The sequence below is a fragment of the Neovison vison genome, chromosome 7, assembly GCF_020171115.1.
Source record: "Neovison vison isolate M4711 chromosome 7, ASM_NN_V1, whole genome shotgun sequence".
NCBI classification, from domain to species: Eukaryota; Metazoa; Chordata; class Mammalia; order Carnivora; family Mustelidae; genus Neogale; species Neogale vison.
Genome location: NC_058097.1, coordinates 165,453,363 through 165,473,687, shown reverse-complemented (window position 1 = coordinate 165,473,687; position 20,325 = coordinate 165,453,363). Strand labels below are relative to the sequence as shown.

At 39.9% G+C, this 20,325-nt stretch overlaps 1 protein-coding gene across 1 annotated transcript in view; it reads left to right on the top strand.

The window, feature by feature from the left end:
* Window positions 1–3,335: 3,335 nt before the first annotated feature.
* Window positions 3,336–20,325, top strand: part of SAAL1 (serum amyloid A like 1) — a 28,551-nt gene continuing 11,561 nt past the window's right edge. The window contains exons 1-7 of the mRNA XM_044258921.1: window positions 3,336–3,487; window positions 5,038–5,151; window positions 12,117–12,200; window positions 15,955–16,034; window positions 17,658–17,717; window positions 17,849–17,964; window positions 18,311–18,491. Coding sequence (XP_044114856.1) covers window positions 3,356–3,487; window positions 5,038–5,151; window positions 12,117–12,200; window positions 15,955–16,034; window positions 17,658–17,717; window positions 17,849–17,964; window positions 18,311–18,491 — 767 coding nt within the window. The 5' untranslated portion in view covers window positions 3,336–3,355. The remainder of the gene's footprint in view (window positions 3,488–5,037; window positions 5,152–12,116; window positions 12,201–15,954; window positions 16,035–17,657; window positions 17,718–17,848; window positions 17,965–18,310; window positions 18,492–20,325) is intronic.

The following is a 20,325-nucleotide window of genomic DNA, read 5'->3' as shown; positions in this document are numbered from 1 at the left end:
TTTGACAGAGATCACAAGCAGGCAGAGAGGGAGGCAGAGATAGAGGAGAAAGCAGGCTCCCCTTGGAGCAGAGAGCCCGATGTGGGGCTTGATCCCAGGACCCTGGGATCATGACCTGAGCTGAAGGCAGAGGCTTTAACCCACTGAGCCACCCAGGCGCCCCCTGGGTATTTTTTTTAAAAGATTTTATTTATTTATTTGACAGACAGAGATCACAAGTAGGCAGAGAGGCAGGCAGAGAGGAGGAAGCAGGCTCCCTGCTGAGCAGAGAGCCCGATGTGGGGCTCGATCCCAGGACCCTGGGATCATGACCTGAGCTGAAAGCAGAGGCTTCAACCCACTGAGCCACCCAGGCACCCCTTCCTGGGTATTTTTAATATGAGGGACATGAGCTACTTACATTATCTTTTTTCCCATTAATTAATAAAGGCATTAATAAAGAACAATACTAATTTGGGGTAACAGTGTATGTCCATGATAGGGACCATACTGTATAGACTATATTCGGATCATACCTGTCAGTTCCAGGTACAGGGTGACACCTAAACTCTAGTTCTCAACACGAGCAGCCACATCCATCCCCATCGCGGATTTTGGACACATCTGGGATTGCTTTCGGTTGACACAGTGATTGCAGGGCATTTGGTGGGTAGACCAGAGTTACACACAGCTTCTAATTTAGGAGACAGTCCTGCAACGGGGCATCCTGAATCTTGCTTGACTTTCGCAGTGTCCTATCAGACATGAATTTAGGCAGAATCAGATTTACTGCGAAACTGAATGAAGCTTAAGTTTCAAGGACTCCTGACTTACATGGGATCCTCGGAGAGGCCCTGGGAAAGGATTCACATGGTCCCTTATCTTTGTAAAATCTGCAGAAGTAAAATGTTTTAACTAAGACAGTTATTGCTCCTGTTCATACCAAGATTCCGCCATCAGTTTTCTGCTTGTGTTGAGCGGCACTGGGGTGGGCACAGGCATTTTGGGAACCTGACTAAAGAGCAGTTGAATTTGGGTTATAATTGGTTTGCACGTAGTGGGACATATTTGTGTGGTTTTTCAGTCACTTCCAAGTATGATTAAGTTATTGATCGTTATCCAGAGTGGGAATGGCTTCTAGGTATGTATTCTCTCACCATCTTCTGTGGTTACTCCGGATGCAGGAGTGACAGTCAAACAGCAAAATGAACTTGTCTCAGTTCACTCAGGCCAGCACAGAGTATGTGGGTAGTTGGGAAGAAACAACTTTGAAAGTCAAGCATGAGTCAATGGAGAATTGTAAGATCATAAGTGGACGATTTTTGTCTTGATGGAATCCTAGTCAAAATGGAAGTTCTCCCCTGGAGAGAGGTTTTCCAAATTTGACAGTGGTCAAACTTTATAGAATATTACCAATAGCAAGTTGTGAAGCTGAAGGAAAATTCCTAAACTACCAGTAATTTTTAAAAAATCAAACAAGCATGCTAAAATAAAGACAGAATTATCTTTTTATTTTTCATGATAGAAAATGATCTTACTAGGTCATTGTCATAAAATGAAGATCAAAGTAAACTCAGAAAAAGTTATATTAACATTAAAATTATATTAAAAAGATTATATTAAAACAGAATTTTTAGGGCAGTGAAATACTCCACATGTTGCAAAAATGGTGGTTATGTGTCATAAGTTTGCCCAGACCCACAGAATGTACTGTAAGAGAGAACCCTAATGAACACTGTGGGTGATAATGATGTGTCTGTGTAGGCTCATCAATTGTATCAAATATTCCACTCTAGTGGGGAATGCTACTAATGGGGGAGGCTACGCCTGGGGGCAGGTATAAGTTATATGGGAAATTTCTGTACTTTCTGCACAATATTGCTGTGAACCTAGAATTGCTTTAAAAATAAATTCTATTAAAAGAAAGAAAAAGGATTGTTGAAGTGTGTCAGGCTGTTTATTAATAAAAATGTTTGTACATTTTTCTGCGTTTTGCTATGTTTTACATACTTGTCAGCTACCTAAAATTTGTAATTTATCCCCATTCTAAATAAATATTTCATATTGTAGCTAACATAATATTTGTAATTTCATGTTGTTTTTCCTTAAAGGGGGCTCCCCAAATTGCATAATTCAGGCCTTATAAAACCTGGGTCTGCCTCTTCATGTACAGTGAAACAATGTTCATAATTATTTGAACCTGGAATCCAACTGTATTTTACATATTAACAGAGTATTTTAGTCCAGTTTTAATATAACTTAAAATTTCCTGGAAATGCCATTGCTTTGTAAATTGTAACTATGTTTTGGGAGAAATTTTACCATCCTCTGTTCATGATTTTGAGAAGCACAGCCCCGGATGGAATCACACCTCTATTACTCTGCATTGTAACTGTTAGGTTCACGGTGATCTGATGTATATGTGCTAACATTGGAGACTTCTATTATGTCTTTTAGTGCTTAAAATATTAAAATACATATCATTTTATCTTAAATTAATTCTATTTCTTCTTTCTGTTAGGGAACCACAATTTTTGAAATTAATGCTAAGGTAGGTAATATCACCTATAAATCTCTTTATTTATTTATTTATTAAATTTCTTTATTTGTCAGAGAGAGAGTGCGCGCACATGCAGGCAGAGTGGCATGCAGAGGCGGAGAGAGAAGCAAGCTCCCTGCCCAGCAAGGAGCCGGATGTGGGACTTGATCCCAGGACCCTGAGCCAAAGGCAGCGGCTTAACCCACTGAGCCACTCAGGCGTCCCTAAACCTCTTTCATCAACGTAAAGTAGGTGTGGTATAATATTTGTTGCTGAGTGCGGGGAGTACTGGGTCTGAGGTTGAGTACCACTGAACTAAATAAGAAGCAGGAACTGAAAGTACAGGGAGTCGTAACATTGACGGTATTGATGTTCTTCCTGGTGACTTAACGTCTTTCCGAGGATTCCAAACACACCTGGGAGAAGAATGAGCACCTACTGATGTCTTTAAGGATGCCAAAGGCCCAGAGATCAGGGTCAGCTTCGAAATTCACTCTGTCCCGGGGACACTGTCCCCGACTCCCTGTCCCTTCCAATCAGTCTAAGAGTCCCCAAGGAGATGAACTATCTGGTCCTAGGAGTGTGACAAATAACAAGTAGGAATATGGCCGCGCTTGGATCCTAGGTAGGGTCGGGTAGGGGGAGATCAAGTCATCTGGGATCCTAAGCCTGTGGGCCGGCGCACAGAACGGAGCATTCCGGTCGCAGGGATCCTGGCAGTAGGGGGCGCTGTGGCGGGAGCCGCGCCGGGCACGCCGGCCCCTCTGGCACCAGAACGCTAATCGCCTCCTTCGGCGGCTTCCGGCGCGTAGTCTTTGAGCGGGTGGAGGCAAAATCATGGACCGCAACCCTTCGCCGCCTCTACCGAGTCCGGACCAGGACGAAGAGGAGGGGGCCGGGGGAGACTGCATAGGAAGCACCGTCTACAGCAAACACTGGCTCTTCGGCGTCCTCAGCGGGCTCATCCAGGTGGAGAATGTCGCGCCCCGCGTGGGCTCCCCCACATTGCCCCAGCCCCTGTCCCGCCTCTGGCAGCCCCTTCCAGCAACCCTCCCCGACGACCCTTCTCGAGGCGTCGCGCTTAGCGTCCGGGCCGCCTCCACGGACTCCCCAGACTGCGGGGAGCCACTTCCCGGTGCCCCTCAACACAGAGAGAGGGGAGGTAGAGTGGGAGGGATGCGGGAATGCTTACAGTTAAAATATTTTACTTTTGCATATTCTCCGAAAATGTCTGACCGTGACATTGTTCGGTTTTTTGCTCCCCATTCCCACTGTCGTTTCCGAAGCTCGGGGCCTAATATATTTCGTGGACTTTTGTTGTAGTAAAGTAAAGGTGATTTGGAGCCCTGCAGCTCTGATAACCGAAAGCGTGGCTTCATCACCTGCTTTGGGCAAGTCACCTAACCTCACAGAGTCTCGATTTCTTTCTCAGTTTCAAAAAAACTGCGACGAAAATACCTGTATTATTGTATATAGGTTTATTGTGTAGGTTAGGTAAGATTACAAGGGGCATAAAGTACTTACCATGGTGTTTGGTTTATAGAAGCTTTCAATAAACGTGAACTTTCTTCTCCCTCGTTTCACGGACTGCCTGACTTTAGATCTGTTCTCTCCAGTGCATCTACCGCATAGCTGCCGGAATAATCGTCCTTAAAAAACAAACCAACCAAAAAAAGCAAATATTCTGTGGGAACTCATTTTGGTCCTCTTTGCCTGCAGGAGAAAAATGCTTATTTCTTAGCTTGGAATCCAGGGCTCCCTGCAACCTCCCCAGCCTCATCTGCTCACCATTCCCCAGACATTACTAGGCCGTTTGTTAACTCTGAACTCTTGCACTTTCTTAGGTATGTTCTTCTCCCCTTCTTCACATGACAAACTCCTATTCTCCCTCAAAGATTGAGCTTGAAGATTCCCTCCTAGGAGAAGCTTGCCCACCTTCTCCAGGCGTAGGTTATTGGCCCACGGTTTTTGCTTTCAGGACTCTGTCCACAATTCATTTGAATCACTTAGCCTTTTCTGTTGTGATAATTAGCTTATGTATCTTTTCCTCTCTAGATCCTAAACTGCTTTAAAGCAAGGGGTTAAATTTATTTGCCTCTGTATTTCAACCCCAGTGCCTAATAACAGTGTTTACTCCATGAATGTGAATGAATAGATCTACCCAGGGTAGTAATTTTTTTAAACAAGGTTTCTGCAAGAGAGGATACTTTGAGGTCAGTGTCTTTGTGACTTGTGAATGATTTGGGATAATATTATGTGATGAGTACTGTGGACTGCTTTTTTTTTTTTTTAAGATTTTATTTATTTATTTGACGGAGATCACACGTAGACAGAGAGGCAGGCAGAGAGAGAGAGAGGGAAGCAGGCTCCCCGCTGAGCAGAGAGCCCGATGCGGGACTCGATCCCAGGACTCTGAGATCATGACCTGAGCTGAAGGCAGCAGCTTAACCCACTGAGCCACCCAGGCGCCCCGACTTGTGGACTGCTTTTATCATCACTTTTCTTCCTTTCTGTTGAAGATCGTTAACCCTGAAAACACCAAACCCAGCTCAGATGATGAGGAACAGCAGATGGAGCTCGATGAAGAAATGGAGAATGAAATTTGCAGAGTATGGGATATGTCAATGGATGAGGTATGGGGTTGGAAACAAAACTGAGAAGACTTTTGGGTAAGGAGGTGGTGAATGGATTTTTTTTTTTTTTTTTTTTTTTAAGTTTCAGTCCTTAAGTCTATGGAAAAATACTTCAGTGTTTGTAATCACTCATAGGGGTATAGGAAGTGAGCTTAAATGCCAAACTTTTGTTTCTGAAGCTAGAAGATCTGAGCTGTCTTTATTAGATTTGGTCTAAATATATAGTTCTCATGAATGCAAGAATGCGCATAGCCAGGAAAGTTCTCATACTTACCTGCCTAAACTGAATGCTGTCCTTGTGTTTGAGAGCAGGGTAGAACTTAGGAGACCACTGATGACCACAATTAAATTAGAAGAGGACAAGAAGGACCCGTGTGTCTATAAATACAAAATAGTATCTTATCATTTGTATTGTATTCTTTTTTTTTTTTTTTAAAGATTTTATTTCTTTATTTGACAGGCAGAGATCACAAGTAGGCAGAGAGGCAGGCAGAGAGAGAGGGAGAAGCAGGCTCCCTTGCGGAGCAGAGAGCCTGATGCAGGGCTCGATCCCAGGACCCTGAGATCATGACCTGGGCCGAAGGCAGAGGCTTAATCCACTGAGCCACCCAGGCGCCCCTTGTATTGTATTCTGTAGCTCAATAGCATTTTCGTGTGTGTATTATTCTATTTGCTTTTCACAATAACCTTGTGGTATAGGTAGTACCTTTATTTTACGATAAAAAAAGACATGAAAAGAGATTGACATACATAATCTCTTAATTACTTGGACTGTTGGCAGTAGTTTTCTGATTAAAATCCTTATTTTAGTCTTTCATTTCCCTTCTGTGCTCCACATTGCCACGAAATTTCTCTTTTTCCTAATACACAGAATAAATTGTGTTCTTTTCTTCTGTCTTACAAATTGTCCATGGCTATTCATTGGCTTCGGCTGTTTGTTTGAGATGGCTTTATTTAGGTAGAATTGGCACCAAAAAAACTGTATTCTTGAGCTGTAATTGATGTGCAGAAACGACACCTATTTAAAGTGCGGGACTCTGTCCACAATTCATTTGAATCACTTAGCCTTTTCTGTTGTGATAATTAGCTTACGTAATTTAAAGTTTTGAAAAACTTTATGTGTGTATATGCACACGAAGCCATCACTGTAATCAAGAAAGAGAACATCTCTCTCACCCTCCAAAATTTCCTTATGCCCCTTCATAATCCCTTCCTCTTGCCCCTCCCGGCCTCCACCTCTCTAGGCAGCCACTGGGTTGTCCTTCTTCCACTTCAGAGTAGTTTGCACTGTCTAGTTTTGTATAAATGAGATCATATTCTTTTTTTGGAGAGGTCGGCCTCTTTGACTCAGCATCATTGTTTTAAGATTCATGCCAGTTGTGTCTGTCAGTGGTTTATTTATTTATTTTTTTATTGCTGAGTGAGACTTCATTACATGTGTATGTCATAATTTATTCATTTATTACTCTGTTGGTGGATATTTGAGTTGTTCATGGTTTATTAAAGTTAACATTGAATTTTTGTGTGTAATTATATATAGACTTATGTGTTTCTTTTTCTCCGGTAAATACCTAGAGTATTATGGGTCATATGGTAGGTGTATGTTTAACTTTTTAAGAAATAGTCTGAATTGTGTTTCTTATAGGTTGTGTAAAAAATTGTGTATTTTCCAAAGTGATTTTTACTTTTTACGTTACCATAAGCAGTGTATGAGATAGAGATCTAGTTTCTCCTCATCCTTGCCAACACTTGGTATGGTCAGACCTTTCATTTTAGTCATACTAATAAATGTGTAGTGATTCTTATTGAAATTGTAATTTGAATTTCCCTAATTACTAACAGTGTTGACCATATTTTTATGTGTTTATTTGCAATCTATATATCTTTTGCATGTGTGTGTGCCTGTTCAGATTTTGCCCACTTTTTAATTGTGTATGTATTTTCTTTTTTCTGTAAGTTTTATAATTTTAAGTTTTACTGGTAGGTCTGTGACCCATTTCAAGTTAATATTTGTGTGTGATGCAAGGTATGAATTGAAGTTCACTTTTTCTGCATATGGATGCCCAGTTCTTCAACCTCATTTCTTAAAAAGACCGCCCTTTCTTCACTGAATTGCCTTTGTACCTTTGTCAGAAATCACTTATCTGTACATGTGAGTCTATTTCTGGATTCTCTTTTGTTCCATTGACCTATTTGTGCGTCTTTATGATTGTATTCATTACCGTACATTTATAAGAAATCTTGAAATCTGTCTGTGTTAATCTTCCAACTTTGTAATTTCTCAGTGTTGTTTGGTTGTCCTGGATCCTTTGTATTTCCATATTAATTTTAGAATCGATTTGACATTTTCATCAGAATGCCTACTAGGATTTTAACAGAGATTGAGTTGAATTTACAGATCATTTGGGGAAAGAATTGATAAATTGAACAAGATATATCTTTCCATTTATTAAGGTTCTCTCTAATTTGTTTCAGCAAAGTTTTGTAGTTTTTAGTGTATAGGTATTTCACATTTTTTTGTCAGACTTATTCCTAAGTATTTCATATTTTTCCATGGTATTATAAATGGCATTTTTAAAAAGATTTATTTATTTATTTGAGAGAGAGAGAGATAGAGAGAGAGCGTGTGCGCGCGCTTGAGAAGGGAGAGGGTCAGAGTGAGAAGCAGATACCCCGCTGAGCCCGGAGCCTGATGTAGGACTTGATCCAGGGACTCCAGGATCATGACTTGAACTGAAGGCAGTTGTTTAACCAATTACGCCCCCCAGGCGCCCATAAATGGCATTTTTAAAAACTTCAGTATCTGTTCATTGCTAGTATGTAGAAATACAGTTGATTTTTGTATCTTTTATATCCTGTAGCTGTATTTGATTTATGAAGAAAAAGTTTTACTACTTTTTCAATTGAATTGCTTTTATTTCTTTTTCTTGCACATTTGCTCTCTCCAGTATGATGTTGTTTAGAAAAGCAGTAAGGGGGGCATCTTCTTGTTCTTAATTGAGGGCAGAACATCTGGTCTTACACCATTAATATGATGTAGTTGCAGACTGAGAAAGTCCCCTCTGTCTCTAGTATGCCTAGAGTTTTTATCAGGAATGGATTTTGTATTTTGTCATGCTTTTGCTAAGTCATTTGAGATGATCATGTGGTTTTCTTTTTAGTTTGTTAATATGATCAACTAAGCTGATTGATTCTCAAGGTGCTAAAATCTTGTTTAGAAATTTTATTTAATTTCATGAGAGATAATTCATTTTCTTGTCATTGTCTGGTTTGATACCAGGGTAATGCTGTCCTCATTAATTGGGAAATTTTCCCTCTTCATTTTTCAGGAAGAGTTTGTGCAGAATTAATATTACTTCTTCCTTAAATATTTGGTAGAATTCATCAGTGAAGCCATCTGAGCTTGGAGTTTTCTTTTTGGGAAGATTCTTTTGTTTTTTACTTGTTTACTTTTAGTCTTATATATTTATTAATTTTAAGAAATAATAGTATTATTGCGATATAACTTCCTACCATAAAATTCACCCTATAATGGTTTTTAGTATATTGTGCAAAAGATTATAAATTCAATTTATTTGATAGGTATAAGGATTGATAAGTATAAGGTGTTAAAGGATGAATTCCTTTAATAGGTATAAGGCCATTCAGGTTATTTTGGTAGTTTATGTTCTTCAGGGAATTTACCTATTTTGTCAAAGTTGTTAAATTTATTGGCATAAAGTTCTTCATAATATTTTGTTATTGTCCTTTCATTGTCTGTAGAATCTGTAGTAATAGCTGTCTCATTCATTGTATTAGTAATTTGTGTCTTCTTTTTTCCTCATCATTCTGGCTAGAGTTTAGTTTATTGATCTTCATAAAGAACCAGCCTTTGTTTTATTGATTTTCTCTGTTGCTTTACTGTTTTCTATCTCATTGATTTTCATTTTGATCTCTTATTATTTTCTTCCTATTCACTGTGGTTTAATTTGCTGTTTTTTAATATAGGCATATAACACTATAAATTTTCCTCTGTTGCTTTAGCAGTATATTTTGGGTTTCCTTTGGTATGTTGGGTTTCCTCTCATTTAGTTTAGTTCTAATTTTCCTTTCATTCTTCTTCGGCTGTTGAGTTATTTAGCAGTGCATTGTTTAGATGTCATGTATTTGGGAGTTTTTCAGTTACCTTTCTGTTACTGGAATCTGTGAACACTCTGAATCCTTTAAAAAATACATTTAGACTTGTTTTATAGCCCAAAATGTGATTTATCTTGAAATTTTCCATGTTAACTGAAAGAATGTGTATTTTGCTGTTGCTTGGAGGAATGTCCTATATATATACATATATAAATGTCAGATCAAGTTGGTTGATCTTTTTTTTTTAATTTTTTTTTTAGTTGGTTGATCTTTCAAGTTTTTTTCTACTTGTTTTACAATTATTGAGAAGCTGTGATTTAAAAAAAAAAAATTAGTTTTAAAGAACCAGAACTCATTTTTAAAATGAAATCTTAATGTGAAATCCTCAAATATGAAATAGGTAAAACAGAGCTGCTATTTGAATTTGAATAAGATTGTTGGTGGAAGGCAGGGTCATGTTTTTGGCCTCCTTTTCACCTTCTTAGGGTAGGTCTTGAAGCACCTCTAGAGAACTGAGCTATCCACTTATCACTGGCATAAAGTCCTTCCAGTATCACAGCCTTATCTCCTCCCACTAGTGTTTGAGCAGGACCAGAGACTTCAGGTGCTTTCTGTATTTTCATGTGTTCATGCTCTTGTTCATGTCCCTGTCTGCCTGGAATGGCCTCCAGCCAGCAAAATCTTTCTCCTCTTTTATGGCCCAGCCTAAATGTCCTCTTCGGTGTGATGCCTCCCCAGACGCTCCAGGCAGAATTCGTATCTAATGTGCTCTCATAAACCTGTTCACTTTGTTGTATAACACTTATTCAGCCTTTGTGTCCTCTGATAGATTTAAGTTCCTTTTCTTAAAAGTTTAATATCACCTCTTCTGAGGTACCTTCTTTGACATATCTGAAGTAGCCTCCGCACATCTTGGCTTGTAGCACATATTATCTTGTCTCTCTTCTTTGTACCACTCAGATCAGTTCTTTATGGGTTTATCGTTTGTTCAGCCATCTAGAATAAACATTCCATGAGACTGGGACCTTGTCTAGCTTGTTCACTGATGTGTCTCGCAGAGCCTCAAACAGTGTCTGTCACTTGGGTTTTGCAGTAAATAGTTGGTGAAGGGTGAATGAATGAATGAACACATGAGTGACTGAATGAATAGCGGAGAGGCAGCATGGTGTACTGATGAAGAGTGTGGCCATGAGTCAGGATTATCTGGGTTCTGTGTTCCTGGCTTTGTTCTACTGATTGTGTAATCTTGGGCAGATTGCTTAGCCTTTTAAGACTTCTGTTTAGGGGCACCTGGGTGGCTCAGTGGGATAAGCCTCTGCCTTCGTCTCAGGTCATGGTCCCAGGGTCCCGGGATCGAGCCCCGAGTCGGTCTCTCTGCTCAGCAGGGAGCCTGCTTCCCTTCCTCTCTCTCTGCCTGCCTCTCTGTCTACTCGTGCTCTCTATCAAATAAATAAATAAAATCTTAAAAAAAAAAAAAGACTTCTGTTTATTAGTGGAATGGGACTAATTATAGTAACTACTTTATAGGGATGTTTTGAGAATTGAATAAGATAGTAGCCAAACCACTTCCCTGTTATTTACCACTTGCTCAGTAAATGTTAATTGCCATTATTTCTGTAATTGGTGTTGATATTGTTAGACCATGTAATCCTGTGCTACCCTAGGAATTACTATTATTTAAATAAATCAGTCTCTGCATGCCCTAAGAGTTGCCCAGATGACGTCACTTTCAGTGTATCTTTTCTCTGATTGTGCTCTCTTAATAATTACAGGATGTCTCTTCTAGTCAGCAGTCATTCAGGTTACCTTGGTTTCAACTGCTATGAAGGATTACTGTCTCTCTCCTTGGGGTGCCTCCAGGGCCCTTTGAAGAGCATTTTCACTTAAGCCAGGAAGCTTCTGGTTTTAAGTTAAGCTATCGCAAATATACACTTCAAGTTTGGTGAAAATCTGAGGCAGTAGACTGTCAAAAACTTCATTTTATTTAAATACTATACCACACAGATCTCCACAGCAAAGTGATTTGGTCTTGGAGTGTGCGAGATTGGGTCATATGACCACTCCAGGTTCATCTACTGGTATGGTGTGACCCTGGGCCCTGTGGCCTGGGCAAACTCTAGGAAGGAGATATGAAGCTGTTGCAGTTAACACTGTGATCAGAATTTTCTGTTGAGAATTTTGAAAGCACAAGTTCCAATTTGGGGCATGACCTGGTAGGGGTTTTAACTTGTTCCTGCATTGTGTTTTAAGGTCTTAGAAGACAGGAATTATGAGTTTGATATTTTTCCCCACCCCAGTGTCTGAGAGGCTACCAGACAAGTAGCAGATGTGTTTGAATGAGTTAACATTCCTGGTGGCTAGAAAGATCATTGAGGTAAAAGTATTCAAGGCAGAAAAAAGAAGATATTCCTGAAATATCACAATTAGTTTACATTTGTTTATGGATTTGTTCCTTTGTCTTGGGACCAGATAGCACAAAGACTCTCTAACATTATTTTTGTGTAATGATACAATTCTAACCTATGGCTTTTTTTTCTTGAGCCTGAAAGAAGTTATATATAGAAAAAAAATTTTTTTTTAAAGATTTTGTTTATTTTTTGACAGAGATCACAGGTAGGCAGAGAGGCAGGCTGGGGGTTGGGAGGGAAGCAGGCTCCCCACTGAGCAGAGAGTCCGATGTGGGGCTTGATCCCAGGACCCTAGGACCATGACCTGAGCCAAAGGCAGAGGCTTTAACCCACTGAGCCACCCAGGTGCCCCTAGAATAATTTTTTTTAATGGTTGTCTGAACTGGGGGGTTTAAAGAGGACTGTTCTGCATCCAAAATAATAATCATTTTTTATTTTCAGGATGTGGCTCTATTTCTCCAAGAATTTAATGCTCCTGACATATTTATGGGAGTATTGGCCAAATCCAAATGTCCTCGATTAAGAGTAAGTATGTACACTTTTAAAGCTTCCTCTTTGAAGCAGTAACAGCAGATAGTACTTGATAGTCTTTCATTTTTCTCACTTTCATTTTCTTGCTGGCCACAAATCAATCTGCAGATTTTTATTGAACATTGACTGGCACTTGATAATGTGCTGTTTAAAATTATTAGAGTGAGTTGGACCAGGGAGATCAGTACTTACGTTTAACCGCTGTGGAAACAGGCATAACCAAAGTTATGTTCCTAGTATGTGGCAGAACAGGGAACATTGCCTGGACTTCCTATTTCTGTTGATTGCTCTTTTTTATTCATAGAATCCTCCATTGCTTAAAAACCTTCATTCTTGGGGCACCTGGGTGCTTCAGTGGGTTAAACCTCTGCCTTCGGCTCAGGTCATGATCGTGGGATCCTGGGATCGAGCTCCGCATCAGGCTCTCTGCCCAGCAGGGATCCTGCTTCATCCCCTCTCTCCGCCTGCTTTTCCTCCTACTTGCAATCTCTGTCTGTCAAATAAATAAATAAAATCTTTAAAACAAAACAAAACCTTCATTCTAAACTCAGCCTGACACTCAGGACTTCCCATAATCTGAATCTAATTCAACTTTCCAGCATAAAATCTATCATGCAGATGGTGCTTCTGATTTAGCAAGGCCTGTCCACTCCTTGTCTCAGTAGCTTACTGTGATCATCACCATTGCCATGCCTCCTTTCGTATGCCCTCCATCCCTTTCAGAAGTCACATCTGTTATCTAAGGTGCTACTCTTCTTCTAAGCCTTCCCAGATACGTAAACTCTTAGTGGCCATTGCTGATCGTAAACTCCCGAGAAGAATTATCTGTGCTTCTCATTTCGTCTTTATCTATGCTGTGTGTGGTGGATTGTGTTTCTGTGTTAGTTTGGGATGTGCTATGCGTATCGTGGGTGATTCGTAAATATTAATTATACTTAAGAGCAACTGCTGTTTACTGAGTATTTGATTTTACTACTCCATGAGATAGGAATTTATCTTCACTTTCTAAATAAGTGAGCTAAGTCTCTGGTTAATGTGTCCAGGGTCATACAACTGGGAAAGAATGAATCTGGGATTTGAGCCTAGCTGGCCTGACTTCCGTATGGCCACTGTAGTGTATTACCTCTCTTTCTTTGAAATATGAAGTGGAGAATTCTGTAGTGTATTTTTACATATTGAATGCTGAATTCAAATTTCATTTGGGACAGTGTTTTACCTGAACTGGGACCTGATGAATTGACGAACTGCTTTTTCCTGGGGTCATTGTGTTGATAGAGAAATTTGGCAGTTGCGTACGACTTTTTCCTTATTTTTCTAACTTAAATACATTGACTCATGATTAACACTTAAAGAAAATAAGCTTATGTCAGCAATGGCACCTTTCAGGAATTAGTCATATCATTATATATGCCTGTGAAACACAGCCTGTCTGTAGCTATGATCCTCTGCCGTGGCCGCATGTTAGAAGGGAACACGGACTCAAATTTTGGCACGTCCCAGGCCCACCCCCGAGTTTCTGATCCAATGCTTTTGTGGTAGGATTTAGGGTTTCTAACAAGTTCCCTGGTGATGTGAGGGCACACATTTTGAGAAGTTTTACCCTTGGGACCTTTTAAAAATCCCGAGTTGGGCTCTACCAGATCAGCTGAAACAGAATCTCTAAGTGTGAGGCTCCACATGAATTTTAAAAAGTTTTCTCAGCTGATTCTGGCTAGCAGCCAAAATGAGAAACGTCTTTGACCGAGAGTTCAGTCACTCTCCCTTTAATTTGTAAGGAAATGGATGTGTCTCTCTGTTGCTTCTGTTCTTTAATCCATTCCCGGCATTTGACAACCCTCATTTTATTGACACTCCCTTTCTGTAGCTTTGGTGCCACCTCCCTCCCTTGGTCTCCGACCTCTTCAGTCACTTCTCTGTCACTTTCATTGGCTTTAATCTTTCTTCCTACAGAGTGTGGACTCCTTCTAAGTTGTAGACCCAGATCCCTTGTCCTCTTTAAATTCATTTCCTTAGTGAGCTCATCCACTCTTTACACCTTTAAGTTGCGAGTCTATACAGGCCTGTGGGATCAAAGCTGTGCCCTTCCTTCTGATTTCTGGTGCCATGTCTTCAACTTTACCTAGACATTCTGTACTTGCTTGCTGAATTTTCCAGTCCAGAATCTCATATGTCCTGACTCCGTGATGAACACACTTACGTGGTCATAAAAATGACGTGCTGTGTTTGGTAAACAGTAGCCTCCCAGGCCCTCACCTGGAGATTCTGATTCAGTAGCTCCGAGATGGCACTCAGGAATGTGTTTTTTTTTTTTTTTTTTTAAGATTTTAGTTGACAGAGATCACAAGTAGGCAGACAGGCAGGCAGAGAGAGAGAGAGAGAGGGAAGCAGGCTCCCCGTCGAGCAGAGAGCCCAATGCAGTACCAGTATCCTGAGATCATGACCTGAGCCAAAGGCAGAGGCTTAACCCACTGAGCCACCGAGCCACCCAGGCGCCCCAGAAATGTGTATTTTTAACACGTACTCTGTCCAGGTGATTCTTACATTTCAGCAAGTTTGGAAACTAACTGCCTGCCTGAGCTCACTGTGTCCTTTCTTACACTTTCTTTTCCCATTTTCCTGTCAGTGGGACCAATAACTGACTGAAAAATGAAGAAACTTGAAACCTAGGAGTGAGAACTCCTGTTGCCTGCAATCACATTCTTTTGCTTTCACCTTGAGTCTTCCTCAGCTTCCTCCCTTCGCATGCCTGCTGTCAGCACCCTCATCTCCATGTACCTTGACTCCTGAGATGCCGTGTGGCATAGTGTTCAGTGTCAGGCTCTGGAGCTCTGCTCTTGCCTCATCGGAGATCCTGGAAGGTTGCTTAACTGCTCTGTGCTTTAGTTTCCCCTCATCTGAAATATGGGGATGATAACAGTACCTGCCTCATAAATTATTTATTTATTTTTAAAAAAGATTTTATTTATTTATTTGACAGACAGAGATCACAAGTAGGCAGAGAGGCAGGCAGAGCGAGAGGGGGAAGCAGGCTCCTTGCTGAGCAGAGAGCCCGATGTGGGGCTTGATCCCAGGACCCTGGGATCATGACCTGGGCCAAAGGCAGAGGCTTTAACCCACTGAGCCACCCAGGCGCCCCTGCCTCATAAATTATTACATGAATAATAATTTATGGAAAGTGCTTGGAGCAGTGCCTGGCCCTAGTACATGCTAAGTAAACATCAGCTGTTACTACTGAGGTTATTAACTTCCTTTAACATTTCTACTATCATGCACTATGCATTTTGCTGCTGACAAAAATCTTTCTAAGATAACGTTGCAGTGTAAAGATCTTTATAGATGCACATAGCCTCCTAGATTAAATATAATCTTTTCAACATGGCATTCAGGTCCCTTAGTCCTGATCCTTTTTACCCACAGTGTTTATCTTGGGCTATTTTCCCAATTTTGTGCAATAGCCAGGCTGCTCTCTTCAGAGTTCAGTGCATTAGCCGTGTGCATTATTCCCTTCCTGCCTTTGCTGATACTTTTCCACTTACCCAGCTGTCTTTCTTCTTATGTGCGTGTCTGAATCCTACTAACCATTTAACCATGTAAGACTGAGTTCATCCATAAGATTTCTTCTTCCATACTTTCTTCTCTTCTTCCCCCATACTGACCCAGTGAAAGTTTTTTTCAAGTTGTTATTTTTGTATTTGTCTTTTATCTTCAAGACACTGTGACCTATGACCTGTGACATTTGATTTGGCAGGAAATCTGTGTGGGAATACTAGGTAATATGGCCTGTTTCCAGGAGATATGTGTGTCCATCAGCAGTGATAAAAATCTTGGGTAAGTTTTACCACATAAGAATTATGTTTTTACAAAATAAATTAATATTTTATATCCCTAAGGAAATCCTAATACATAGGAGATAGAGGAACATTTTACAAAATGCAGTACTCCCTTTCTCCTGATGAATAGTCTCCGGGAACTTCATTGCTTATTAATGGTAGCTAGGGGCTTTCATGGTTTTTATGGGCATGATTGAAGATTTAGGCCTGTTTCTTTATTGGTAGCAAAAGGACAAACAGTCAGTAGGTGGTAAGCCCAACAAGATGAGACCCAGAGGGGCAAAGCTTGGCGGTGGGGCCCCTGACGAGTTTCCCAAATAATTAAGGTCAGGGAATCCAAGGGCTTAGAGAACTAGAGCCTGGAAAAACTAGACTTAGTGACCAGGGTTACCCTGAGAATTATTGACTTAACATCTGGGGATAGGGCTTATCGATAGACTAGAAGATAGAAGGTTGCCTCCATGATTCAGAGGCTTTCATCTTTTCACTTGGAACATTTTAGGCAGAGGGTTTTTTAATGGTGGAAACACAAGTAGTTACTGTAAGAGAGCTGAGAACACCTTGGAATTAATATGCTAAATTTTGTGAACGTATTCATTTTCTCTAGGCAGAGAGAATTCATGGCTGTTAATCAGAATTTCAAAGAAATTTGTGCCCGCAATAGATGATGAAAAGTGTTCTGGGTGGTTATTATCAGCTAGGGTTGTGGGGGTTTATTATAGGATTTAAGTCCCTGGGTCTTTAAAATAGAGGTAATTATCTCTTCTATGTGTGGAGTGACTTTAAGATCCTAGTTTAAGGTCTTTACTCCTCAGTAATTCCTGGAGTGAATGATCCAGGATTATATTTGGCCTCTAGTGGTCCCTATCAAAAATCTAATGAGTCATGTTAAGATAAATATGGAACAGTTTACATCAGTGATGGGATATAAATTTGTTTAGCCACTTTAGAGAAATTGGGCATTATTTTGTTATACTGGAAGATAGGCAGTGCAGATGCTGTGATCAAACTGTTCCACTCATATGTATATGGTAAGATAAACTGTGCATATGTATATCAGCCAAAATGTATTAGAGGAGCATTGCTTGTTATGGATCCAGTTAGAATCAACCCACAGATCCATCAACAGCAGGCTGGAAAAATAAATTGTCTTATATTCATATGATGGAATGTCTGTCGCAATGAATCAAAGAATGATCACTATGGGAAAACATGGGTAGATCTTAAAGACATGGTGTTGAGCAAAAGAACTAAGACTACAAAGAGCACATACAGTATAATTTTTTCACATAAAATTCAAAGCCAAAATATATTGAATAATAAAAATATGGAGTAAAGCAAAGAAATAATTGCTGGAAAATTCCAGGTAGTAGTCATTTCTAGGTGGGAAAAAGAATTGTGATTTGGAAGGGACACACAAAGGCTATGGAGATAGAGTACTGTTCTGTTTTTTGTAAATATGTGTTTGCTTGATAATTAGTCATTAAGTATAAATTTATATCTATAAGCTTTCTTATATATATACTTTAATTCGAAATGAGAAGTTGAAAGAATTAAATTACCTAGATATTTGAAACAAGAGAAGAGATACATATTGAGTTAACTACTTTTGTTTTTATAGACCGGTGTTACTGCACTGTTTGTATGATTCAGACCCTCCTACTCTTCTGGAAACAAGCCGGTATGCTTTCTTTCTATGGACTCTGTATAGTCACTCATACAGGAATCTAGGACAATAGAGTTAATTCTTCATTCTTGAATTTCCTTTACTGTTTTTCAAACATAGATACTACGCTCATGTTTATCTTGTAGGTTGTTGCTTACTTGTCTTTCCCAGACAGAAGTGGCCAGTATCTGGGTTGAAAGAATCCGGGAATATCCAGCTATTTATGATAGCATTTGTTTCATTATGTCAAGTTCAACAAATGGTAAGTCACCGTGTAATCTAGGAACAATTTTTGATTATATTTAATTGTTAGGAAACCATGTAACTGTTTCTGGAGGTTGCATAAAAGAAGTGTTAAGGCTAAGGTGAGAAAGTACTTCGATTCAAGACTTAAAATTGCTTCTTAAGCTGCCAGGATACTGACAAGTCCTCATTTAAAAATGAAGGAAGACAAGCACATTTAAACAAAGGAGGTGAATAAATTGCCCTCTGAATAAGTAATGCTTTGGCAAGATTTGGTTTTCTTGGAATAGCTTTAGGAATTTTGACTAAATTTACTGCTCTTAAAATTTTGTTTCTCATTTCAATATCGATTTTATTGTCTGCAGTTGACTTGCTGGTCAAAGTCGGGGAGGTTGTAGACAAGCTTTTTGATTTGGATGAGAAGCTAATGTTAGAATGGATTAGAAATGGGGCTGTTCAGCCTTTGGACCTTCCCCAGGAAGATTCTGAAGAGCAGCCAGTGTTTAAGATTGTGCCATGTGTACTTGAAGCTGCGAAACAAGTACGGTAAGTGAGTGCTTTTGTGCAAAATGGTCGGGGAAAATCCAATTGCTAGAAATACCCTTCGATGTAAGTTTTAGTTTCTTTTCAGCAGGGTGGATAACATCCCGTTAGTCTTTGTCAGGTTGGATTTACTACTAACATTTGTGATGACAGTGTGTCTGCTGTTTTAAAAAATCCTAATGGTTATAAAGTACCTATTATAACACTACTTGGCTATAGGCTGTTTTCCAGCGTTAATTATGGTTACAGTCTTAAAATTTTCTGCAATTTTGTGTAATTTAAGTCAAAGAGAAAAAATTTTCTTAGGTTTTGTTTTCCATCAGACATTAAGCTTTTTTAGTTATTGTCAGACATCATTTGTTTTCTTGTTTTATGTATGTATGTCAGTCTTGGATAGTGACTGAGTTTTGGGCTCTGATGTCTTGCCAAGAGTGATTACTAGGTGTTATATGTAGATCATTGAAACTTTCTTGCTAGTCACTAGAAAATTAACTTGTGAATTGAACTCCTTAATGGTCAGTTGTTTATTGTTTGTGCTTAATAATGCATAGGAAAGTCTGTGAATTTTATGTCCTTTATCCAAGTCAGGATTAAACTTAACGATATTTCCTCAAAACCTTTTTCACTGTTCTCATTCTCAGTGAATGATGCAATCTTGATCCATTTAGAGGATGTGGAAGTCATTACTGACTTTTTTTCCCTATCCTGTTCTTTTTCCTGGCCAGTCAACCTCCCAAAACTTGTTCCTGACTTTTATAGGATCCTCTCCGTGCCATCACCCTGCCACTGTCTCTCACCTAGACACCTGCAGCATATTCTCACCTGAGTTCCCTACATCAGGGCTGCTCCTTCCAAGCCCAGACTGTAGAGCCATCTTTCCAAAGCACATGCTCATCATTTCACTTTTCATGCTTCAGACATGGCCTTCCTATTTTTAGTATATGTGCTGCCGAAGCGAGCACAGACATGGCCTTCCTTAGGATGAGGTCCAGATTTTCTTTTTAAAGCATGGCTCACAAGGATCTAGTGTTCTTCATCCTTACCGTGTTATGTGTTTTAATCATGTGAAATTTCTTTCATCAATGAAATGGAGCGCTTTTGCCTCCACGCCTTTGCATATCATGTCTCGTTTACCTCAGACACTTCTACTGCAGCTCTATGCCTAAACGTCATTTGTCTTAGGATACCCTTCCTTACTCTCTAGACTTAATTAAGTCTGCTTGCTCTGTGGTCTTCTAGCACCTTGGACTTCTCTTAGTATTATATTCATATCACTTTATCATAATTGCCCATTAATTCTCTTCTTTATTTTTTTTTTTTTGAAAGAAGCTCTCTCTCTCTTTTTTTTTTTTTAAAGATTGTATTTATTTATTTGACAGAGAGAGATCACAAGTAGGCAGAGAGGCAAGCAGGGGGGAGGGGAGGAAGCAGGCTCCCTGCCGAGCAGAGAGCCCGATTTGGGACTTGATCATTTGGGACTTGATCGCAGGACCCTGAGATCATGACCTGAACCAAAAGCAGAGGCTTTTTTTTTTTTTTTTTAAGATTTTATTTATTTATTTGACAGACAGAGATCACAAGCAGGCAGACAGGCAGGCAGAGAGAGGGAGAGGAGGAAGCAGGCTCACCGCAGAGCAGAGAGCCCGATGCGGGACTCGATCCAGGACCCTGAGATCATGACCCGAGCCGAAGGCCCAACCCACCGAGCCACCCAGGCGCCCCCAAAAGCAGAGGCTTAACCCACTGAGTCACCGGCACCCCTCTCTTCTTTACTTTAGATTATAAACTTTATGAAGATAGAAACAGTGTTTTATACATCTGTTTTCCCAGCTGCTAA